Source organism: Zygotorulaspora mrakii, chromosome 7 (genome assembly GCF_013402915.1).
Source record: "Zygotorulaspora mrakii chromosome 7, complete sequence".
NCBI classification, from domain to species: Eukaryota; Fungi; Ascomycota; class Saccharomycetes; order Saccharomycetales; family Saccharomycetaceae; genus Zygotorulaspora; species Zygotorulaspora mrakii.
The window spans coordinates 1,149,924-1,160,376 of NC_050725.1; the positions used below are offsets into that span (position 1 = coordinate 1,149,924).

The following is a 10,453-nucleotide window of genomic DNA, read 5'->3' on the forward strand; positions in this document are numbered from 1 at the left end:
ATGGAGCACGAAAAAAAAAGCAATATCCTCATTACACCTATTCAGGAGTCTGAAGTTGGCTCGTTTTGTGATGAATCACTTTCGTTTCAGACTACCTCGAAAGAGCCTTCCTCTTTAGAGAATAGAATCGCGCACAGAAAACTGCTACCTCGTCAAGTTTCAATGATAGGAATTGGCGGTGCCATCGGTACCGCTCTTTTCGTGTCTATTGGGACGAAGATAATTCAAGGTGGTCCTGCATCCCTTCTGATAGCTTTTTGTTTATGGTCTGTTGTGTTTATTGGCCTGTCACAGTCAATGTGTGTAATGGTAACATACTTACCAGTCACAGGTTCCTTCGTACATTTCACGGAACGATTCGTGGATCGCTCCTGTGGTTTCGCTGTCGGTTGGACCTACTTTGTATGCCAGGCGGCAAATGTATGCTTTGAAATAACTGCCGTATGTTTGGTTGTTGAATTTTGGACGGATAAAATACCGAAAGCCGCTTTGATATCAATCATGATTATCGTTTTCGGTATCTTAAATCTATATTCCGTCTTTTTCTTTGGTGAAGGAGAGTTTTATCTGTCTATTGGGAAGGTAATTCTCGCTATAGGACTCATTTTGTTTACTGTAGTGGTAATGTCGGGTGGAAACCCTGAGCATAGGGTTTTGGGCTTCAAAAATTGGAACAATCCGGGGGCTTTCGCGGAATATATTTCAACAGGAGCCTCAGGAAGGTTCAATGGGTTTATGTCGTGTCTGGTTTTTGCTCTGTACGTTTTTTGGGGAGTTGACTACCTTGGAAATGCCGCCAGTGAAGCCATGAACCCTAGGAAGGTAATTCCATCTTCTTTTAAAAAGGTCTTTGGCAGACTTATCATTTTTTATATCGGGGGCGCTATTTGTGTCGGAATTTTAATTCCTTACAATGATCCTGATATGATAAGAGCAATCAGCGAAGGGGCCGTGGGTGCTGGAGCTTCGCCTTACGTATCTGCCATGAAAACTATGGGAATTAGAGTACTGCCCCATATCGTGAATGTACTAATATTGACTTCGATTATATCGGCAGGGAACTCCTCATTATACTCTGCGTCTAGAGTATTACACCGTTTGGCACTTGAAGGCCAAGCTCCCAAATGTTTCAAAAAGCTAACCAAACGTGGTGTGCCAATCTATTGTTGCATTGCTGTTCTGGTAATCTGCGGTTTGGCTTATCTATCTGTTTCCAATAATACAAATGTTGTCCTGACATGGTTTTTGAATGTTGAAACCGCAGCAATGGCAATCGTGTACATCTTCATATGTGTTTCGTACTTGCAATTTCGTCGTGGATGTATAGCGCAAGGAGTAGATCTCAAGACATTGCCCTACTATAGCAGGTGGTTACCTTATTTGACGTGGCATTCATTGTTCTGGCTGACTCTCATGCTATTGGTGAGCGGGTATACAGTCTTTTTGAAGGGAGGATGGGATACTCAAAGCTTTGTCTTTTCCTATTTCATGATACCGTTTTTCATTGTTTTCTTCATCGCACACAAACTTTATCTCAGAACTAGTTTTATTAAACCCTCACAAATGGATTTAGTTTCAGGCTTAAAAGAACTTGCCGAGGAAGATGAGTACTGGCGCGAAAACCCTCCGAAGTCAAATTGGTTTGATAAGGCTTTTGCTTTCATAATGTAATTTATACAAATTTATATCTGTCCTTTCTTACTAAAGTGTTTGGCCAATAAAAAAAAATACTATTCCAATATCACGGACGGACATTGAATTCGTGACAGATATATATATAATTCCTTCATTTTTTGACTAATGGAATGGAATAAAAAAAAACTGAATAGGGACTGGCTCTTCGAAAAAGATGTCGATATTTATACTTGACAAATTACTATATTGAACCATAAGACAGGATGACGAATGACGAATTTTGCGTGTCGGTATCTCATTTTCCTGCTGTCATCACACGACTCTTACAGTTAAATAGAATATGTGATACAGCTGTTAGTTCTTATCCCATACCATAATTCCTCAATAGTTAGGATTCCTCAATTGTAAACTTCTCACGTTAGAGTAACATCTACAACTCTTTAAAATCGATTCATATTGTGTTGCGGCTTCATCGGATTCTTTTTCTCTTGCCATATTACCGAAATCTTTCATCTCTGATTCTCTCAGGTTGTCTCTTTCACGCGCCTCAGTCGTACAATTCAACCACTCTGTTTTGACATACAATTTCTTTTGCAACAGAGCGGACTCAAAAGAGAACAAAACTTTCTTCAAAAGCGGAATAAGAGGAGTAGTAAACAGCTTCTAGTTTGGTTGCGCACTGGTGTCTAAATACAGAGCGAAGATCATACCTCACTTGAATTTAGTTAGGGTTACTAAAGAGGTTATGGCCCACTACTTAGACATATGACCAACCCACATATATTGTCAAAGGAGATGGACCTGCTGTTGGCAAGCAGATAGAGCATTTATTAAGTTAATTTAGAATTGTGATCTAATATTAATCGGGTGAGGGTTAAAATTCAGCGTGGGATCACACATGTTGTTACAAATGCTCAAGTATTTTCTATTATTAATATTCTTTTAATAGTATTGGCAAACAGGAGCAGGTCTCTAACCAGACCCTGATTTTCCTTTACATTTGTAGTCTCAAAAAAAATGCCTTCATCAATAGCTCCCGTTGGTTTATTTTCTGAACGACGATCTTCTCCTCAATCGGTATTCAAACCATAAACATACATTTTTAATGAATAGATTCAAAGTCGAGCCCTTTGTTGTCCTCATTAGTCATCTCTCGGCTCTACACGTTTTGTTCTTCCAAATTCGTTGACCTTCATTTGATATCTTTTCGCTTGTTTTTAAAGCGATAATAAACCTTCGCAAAAAAAACGCATGCGCCAATAGTTCCTAAGGCACACCAGATAAAAACAACATTGCCGCAATAATACAATGGCATGTCATTCGCCCTAGACATATCTGCAACTATAGTATTGGAACCTTGTGCAAGCATGTTTACAAGTGCAGCTGAAACTGCGCACGAGCGTACAGAATTGGAGCTCGCTGTGAATCAACTAATAGTTAAAGACCGAGAAGGTGCGTGTCCTAAAAGAACAATTAGTAAACCAAAATTTCCACAAACATTGACTTGTATTTCCTTCCAATAGTGAAGAACGAACAAACAGGCCAGATTCCATACTGAAGAAGTAATGCTCATAAAACTCCGATCACTCACGATTTCCGAAATGATTCACTGAAAAGCATAGTTACAATGGGCACATTGTATGGAATTGTTAGTGCGTTCGTTCTATACTAGGAGAATCAAAGCTTGTCCAGGGCGTGTGTAATGTGATTACTCGATTGGAGGGGTTCATATTGCTTAGCAATCGTGTGACATAAATTGGCAAATATCATGATCCAACAAGCTTCTCAAAAGCTCTCTCGGAGAAACATTGCCCATTATTTATATCGTCCTTATGAAAGTGAAATCTCAGCACCATATTCAAGCATATCTTTTTCTCTGTCAGTATACCAACCTCTTTAGAGATGCCAGGTCTTGGTCCACGGCAAAGAAGAGGGTGTTTTAAAGAACGAGATAACCGTATTAAAAGCGTGAACATTCCGTCCACAAGAAACAACCATCTAAATTATTGGTTCATAAATCTTTTGGTTTTATTGTTGAGAAGACCCAAAGAAAGTAGACCTGACCAGATTGATTTCAACGGATTAGCTACGTATAAAACTGGAAGACCACGGAAGCTCTTTGGAGGTGAGAAATAAGTCATCCAAATAAAATGCTTCAAATAGATTCTTCTTGTACTGCACGTATGATACATTTGGTGGATAACATACCAGCTCTGCCTGTCATGCTCGATAGGCACATAAAAACAATTCTCTAAAGGCACCATTACGTAAAAACCCAGATGTACGCTCTCATCTTTTTGAAGATTAATCGGGAGGTAACTCAGCCACCTGAAAACATACGAAAATGAACGTTGTCCCCATATTGTAATCATTAGTGGTGAGATTCAAACATCAGGCATATTCGGTGATAGGGCTTGTGCTCTGTTTTATAAATCAAAATTTAAAGCAGTAAACATAATAAATGCTCGGAATATAATATACCAATAATTTTCCTCACGAATTTTCGTTCCTCCTCCTCAGTCCATATGAGATTCGGATCGAACTAATGACGGCATTCCTGCTGACTTCTCTCACATAGAGCTTTATAGTACTCGTGTTGATGTGGATCCTTTAAGATGTTATATTTACTATTGGGCTCAGAAGAGAAATACTCTTCATCGCAAGCTAGCACTTCCTCTACTCCACAATATTTCTCCTTCTCTTCCAAATTTCCTTCTGAAGTATCGTTTGGGCAAATTTATTGAAACTTGTAGAGCTTTGGATAGGACATTTAGTGAACAATTTGAAGATCATTGAGGTTGGCTCTTTTAGTATTTCATTTTATTATCAAAGCCTTGAATAGGGAAGAATGCTCTGAAGAATATAATTCTAATCAGGTATTATATACAGCGAATAACTTTATCCTGGGGGAGGCGCTGTTCACAACTAGCTCAATCAAATCGACCTTGGCGTAAATAAAATCCATCAAGCACACTCTAATCTTCTCACCATTTTCTCGCTTACTTTGCAGGCCTTTTTAGCCGAAAGGGGAAGAAGATTACAAGTATATTAAATTTCAGAACTTGCATATTCAGTCTTTTCACGCGTGTGTTACAAAATTTTTCAACAATACTAAGATTATTAATATTTAATTTTAATGTTATCAATTTCTATAGTAATTTAATTTGCGCTTATATGTAGTTGTTGCCATAGTAACAGCTCCTGTTACCAAGGAAATATCCTAAAGATTTAAGATCGTCTATGGCAACAGAGTATGCAGCATTGACACATTGGCTCTAGACGGGCGCAGAGAAAACGAAGTCACATTAATGCCAAGAAAGTATTTGAAAGAATACGGAGAATGCTTCGCCTGGAATATTCTAGGATGGTTCGAAGCTCTTGCGTTTTTGAAGTCTTCACGGCGTAGAACATGAAAGATAAAGAGAGGGCGGCAGTTAATAGAGGGGAAAACTGTTCGGGAGTTTAATTGTTTTCATTTATATAGGTATAGAAATCATCCTTTTCAAAATAAACCACTTGGATGGAAAGATTCTGCCTTCTCCTTGTATGTGAAATGCAATAATAGAAAAACAAATCCTAAAAAAGGCAGCATCTGGCTATTCTTAAAAGTTTCAAGACGCGACAAGGCCCATCGTTTGACTTGGGCCCATAATAATTACAAAAAAGCAAATCTTTCACTAAGACACTTGATGCCAGTAAAATCAAGCAGTTTTTTTTCCAGGTACCTCAAAGGAAGATCGATCTTGAATTTCGGCATCTAAGATATCCACATCATCGGAATTAGGATCCATTCCCATGTTTTCCAACTCTTTTTCATTGAAACAGTTGAAATAATCTAAAGGATCCTCCTGCCTCAGTTTTTCGTGACGTAAAGGAGCTACCAGGTTCAGTGCGTAGTACAATCCACCACTAACAATTGGGATGAAAAACATATAGCCATAATAAAAGTTCATCATGCCAATGTTTTCCTTCAAGCTATCGTTTGCAGAGTATACCAAACCCGGCAATCCTAGACCCAAGCCGGTGAAGAAAGCAAGCGTCGACCGCCAGTTTATGCCGTAATCGTACCAGAAAAGCCCCGACTTTGAAAGGGTAAAAAAGTCTATAAGTGGGATTTTAGATTTACGTATAGCGTAAAAATCGACAATGTTTATCGCTATAATGGGTGTCGTAAAAACTCCAAAAGCACTCATGGCGTCCAAAAAGGAAGAAGATGTGTTGAAAAAGGTCCATGGCTGAACAACCCAAGAGATCAATTGGACAAAAATCGTTCCTCTCTTGATATTGATATATTTGGGAAGTATTCCTGCCAAGTCCATGCCGCATGAGTAGCCATTTTGTGTCATATTCAGGAATAGCTGAGAACCAACAAAACTAATTCCGATGAAAAATGCAGCAGCCCGTGCTTTGGAAGAGTAGTCATCCCTCAACCATTGTGCAACCATTTCATCTGGAGTCCAGTAAGCCACCCCATATAGTTCCTTACAGGCGGAAGCACAAAGCATTCCGCTTAGTGAGACAAAGGTACCTGGCAAAACAGTTCCTAGAAACAGACCCCAATAGCATGATGTTTTGCTGTGTGCAAAACGTGAGTAATCTGATTGGTTCGCGACAGCTGGCGAGACTCCGCTGTACCAGATCGTGATAGCAAAAATCCACATCCAAGAGCGCTCACTCGCATTAAGGGTTACTCTATTGTAGTATAGAGGTCCAGGTCCCCCATTTGTGCTCACAAGGTATGCTAAAATACCGACAATGGCAAAAAGTGTCATGAAGCAAGTCACAATGGAAGGTATATTGACACGTCTTGGTTTTACAAAGGCAAAAGGCATCTGGATCAATTGAAAGCATAGAAAGCTAATGAGGTCTCTCCTTGTCATTGGAACAGATTCAGGGAATGTATTTTTCATGTTTAAAAAGTTCAGGGAAAAGGAGCTAAAAACCATGTTGAAACAGAGACCCCCTAGCCAAGAGAGATAACCATAAAATACAGCAGCTAGACCCACCCGAAATATAATCCCAATGAAGGAGCCATATATGCCGAAAATCATTCGCTGATCTAAAGTATAGCCAATATGATACTTTATTCCTGGATTCGAGTTTGCTATTGTCATCAACCCTATGAGAATATTAGCAATCACTAGAGCTCCAATTGACTGTTGAATGTTCAAATTCAAACTTAAGAGTGCTGAACCCGTTGAAAAAGTAGCAACAGAAAAATTTGGGAGTCCCCAATAAGCGAAAAAAGACCAGAACCCCCAAGTGCGCTCTTTATCAGGTATTGGTTGTAAATCAGGATTTCTCAAGACGGATATAGGCTCATCTCCGTGAGGTACTTCGATTGCTCTCAAAAATCTCTGAAATTTAGTTTTCGGTTTTTTTGGAGCCTCGATCTCTTGTTGCGATAGAATGATATCCAATTCAACAGGACTTAGCACAGTTCTGAGTGTTTTGGGTGAAGTAACAGGTATAATTTTCTCCATCTTAGTTTGCAACTTGCCCTGTTTCGAACTGGCAAAAAAGGAAGCAGTTACAAGAATATCTATTCAATTTTTATAAGTATCCTTTCGGTTTAATTTGAATCAGCATAAATTTTTGGAAACTATTTCCGAATGTTTCGGTGCGTCGAGAACACGAGTCCGATTTTTTTCTTATCTACATGCATGACATGAAATATGTCACGATACCTATGATTTTGGGATAGTTTTTATCTTATCAATTTTGTCACTTCAGCGTGTATGTGTGCTATATAATCTCGCGCTCTTGGAAGTGGGAAAGTAATTTTGATGGAAATTGTGACCGAGGAAAATATAAAAAATCTTAAGGAGATGCTAACAGCGAGACCTGAAACACATATTTCCCCTCTAGGGATGAAAAATCTGTGATATTAATGATCACCTAAAAAATAAGGAAGAGCTAGCAAGTTGAATTGAGTGAGCCATAATAATAATCTCTTGGTTACGTGCACAAACATTTAAAGCCTGCCACAGGTTTGTGTGGATAGCGCGGTGGTACGGTAAATGCTTCTTTCACTTGAAGCAGAAGAAACAATAAGCCCCATCTGCTGTTCAATGCAGATAACAATCAGACTGCTAAGCTGAGAAGGGATTTTTTAAGATTCAGATTATGCTGATGTCGAGTAATCAAAAAAATGCCACGGCAACATCGTTACTCTCCAATACGTATATAATGATAAACAGTAAACAGAGGTAATTTTTACTTTTAGAAGGTAGCCTTTTCAACTTTTCACATGGGTTTTGTGCACTCCTGAACTAAGTGAGTACAGCTTCTAAGCTCTCCTCTCAAGTATTTCTATTTAGAGAAAATAGGCCAGCTCCTCTATTGCCGTCAGCAGTGACTAATAGCAAGCCGACTCCTGATATGACTATGACGAAACCTCAAGCTTCAATGGAGGGGGGAATCGAAGTTTAGCTCAAAACCTTTATTGCGCTCTATGAAAAGTCTATGGAAAAGGTTTTGTAAAAGGAAGGCTATAGCGAGGGACGATACTTGGCTATTATATAAATGTGTTTAACGAAGTTTTTTGGAGAATTAACTATAATAGGTCTATCCAATCAACAGTAGAACTTGTTTCAATTGATTTATGATCCTAATGTTGAAGTTGGTTTCGATCCTCTGCCTTGTGGCTAAGTGCGCATTATGCTTTGAGCAACCCGATAGTGATGATTTAAATACCATATGGGGCCAGGATTGGCCTTTTAGCGGCATAAACACTTATGCACATCTACCTCATACAAAGTGTTTGTTGGATAAAAATCTGACTTTCGATATAGGTGTAATCGGCGTTCCATTTGATAGTGCAGTCTCTTATCGTCCTGGGGCCCGATTTGGACCTCAAGCAATTAGAGCTGCTTCTCAGCGACAATTTTCCTTCCGTGGCTTCAACTTTCGTGCAGGAATCAACCCATATAAAAGTTGGGCAAAAATCTTGGACTGTGGAGATGTTCCAGTTACTCCAATGGATAGCAATTTGGCACTCAACATGATGACTTCCGCATACAAAAATCTTCTAGATAGGAAAAGTGCGTATGAAGACTCTTCAAGCCCACCAAGATTGGTGACATTAGGTGGTGATCACAGCATCATACTGCCTATTTTGAGGAACCTGTATGATATTTACGGGCCTATTACTGTTATTCATTTTGATTCCCATCTCGATACTTGGTCACCAATAGATTATCCTTCATATTGGACCTCCACTGCTTCAGAGTTCAATCATGGCACAATGCTATGGAAAGCCAAACAGGAAGGTCTTTTATCCAAGAATAATATTCATGCTGGTTTGAGAACGCGCTTAAGCGGTAATGATTGGGGAGATTATGAAGCTGATGACAGAACAGGTTTTCATCGAATCGAGAGTGACAGAATTCTCAAAGTTGGTGTGGATGGAATTGTTGAAGAGATAAAAAATATGTTACCTGAAGGAACTCCAATATATGTCAGTGTTGATATTGATGTCCTGGATCCCAGCGCAGCTCCCGGAACAGGAACTGCGGAAGTTGGTGGCTGGTTGACAAGAGAATTAATTAGTATGTTGCGTTCTCTTGACACCTTTCCTCTGATAGGTGCCGATATTGTCGAAGTTTCTCCCCCATATGATCAGAGTGACATAACAAGCTTCGCTGCTTCTCACATTGCGTATGAGCTTATCAGTACTATGGTAAAGCAGGGCCCCATTGATTTGGAAAGTCACAACTCCAATTTTCACTCTTTTGAAAACAATCAAAGTAAAGAAAAAACCGGATTCTTTGCCAAGGAGTGGTTTTAGATTTTTTTGAACTACATTTGGATGAAAATGAACCTTTAGATATTTTACATTTGTACAAGACCATGGTTCCGGAAAACTACAGTCTCGTTTCTTTAATAAGTTTGCTGCTCTTGTAGCTAGCAATGATTGTGCCCTTTGAGCTTTAGGGTTTCAAATATTTTTAGAAATTGTATGCACTCATGATATCAATACGTACACTTTTGAGTTTTAACTGCTCCTGCTCCTGTCGAAGCAAAGCTAGAAGATATATTTAGATGATCTACTGTGAGAACTAAAGCATTGATATGTCATGAAATACCTATCATTTACTCTTACGAACACATTCTATAGAATATCCTGACCCAAAGTTACCGAAGTTTTGTATAGGTGGATGGGTGTGTGGTAAAATTTCGAGAATGAGGCATTTGGGAGTACAGTTTTTACAGGCCGCTACAGAATCTATATTCAACAGCCTGCCATGCCTGAAGAATGAGAACTGACAGAAATGATTTGCTTCCGAATGAACAGTTCAAGTCTCAAAGTCCAGCCAACCATTGTGGTTGCTCTATGATAGCAATACATGAGAACTTCTTGTTCTAACTGCTACAACTAAGTGACCCCCGCCGCCTCTTTGGCCACTGCTACACAGTTGAGAAACAGAAGAAGGAGGCAGTCAACATTATTGAGCTTGAGCTTACTTTTGTTGGATGCTTATATATATAAAAAAAGTCAAGTCTAAAGTCGTTAGATACGAAAGCACCAAAAGGTGCACAAAAAGAAACAGAATAAGCTTCCTTGAAGTTTCCTTTGACAATATATCCGAGGGATCTGCAAAATGAATGCACAGCAACGGAAATTACTTGGAATATGAGTCTCCTCTCAAGGTCGGTGTTGAATGTAGGAATATCACGGTAACATACTCATTCAAAAATATAAGGCACTCCTTTAAGAACTCGCAAAAGCACATGCAGATATAACTTATAATTAGTTGTTTCTGTGTCTTCATAAAACTGATAATATGTCTCTCGATGGATCCTAAATGCGGTATTT

General features: G+C 39.1%; 3 protein-coding genes across 3 annotated transcripts; 2 read left to right on the forward strand and 1 right to left on the reverse strand.

Moving 5' to 3' along the window:
* HG535_0G05660 (uncharacterized protein) lies at nt 1-1,671 on the forward strand (the record flags this gene model as incomplete). Its single annotated transcript, XM_037290513.1, has 1 exon — nt 1-1,671. One exon carries the CDS (start codon nt 1-3, stop codon nt 1,669-1,671), a length of 1,671 nt encoding a protein of 556 aa, XP_037146408.1.
* Nucleotides 1,672-5,336: 3,665 nt separating this feature from the next.
* Nucleotides 5,337-7,118, reverse strand: HG535_0G05670 (nucleobase cation symporter-1 family protein; the record flags this gene model as incomplete). The annotated part of the gene is made up of 1 exon (XM_037290514.1): nt 5,337-7,118. The coding sequence occupies one exon, from the start codon at nt 7,116-7,118 to the stop codon at nt 5,337-5,339; it is 1,782 nt and encodes a 593-aa protein (XP_037146409.1).
* A 1,121-nt stretch (nt 7,119-8,239) lies between these two features.
* HG535_0G05680 (agmatinase) lies at nt 8,240-9,424 on the forward strand (the record flags this gene model as incomplete). The annotated part of the gene is made up of 1 exon (XM_037290515.1): nt 8,240-9,424. One exon carries the CDS (start codon nt 8,240-8,242, stop codon nt 9,422-9,424), a length of 1,185 nt encoding a protein of 394 aa, XP_037146410.1.
* Between the last annotated feature and the right edge of the window lie 1,029 nt (nt 9,425-10,453).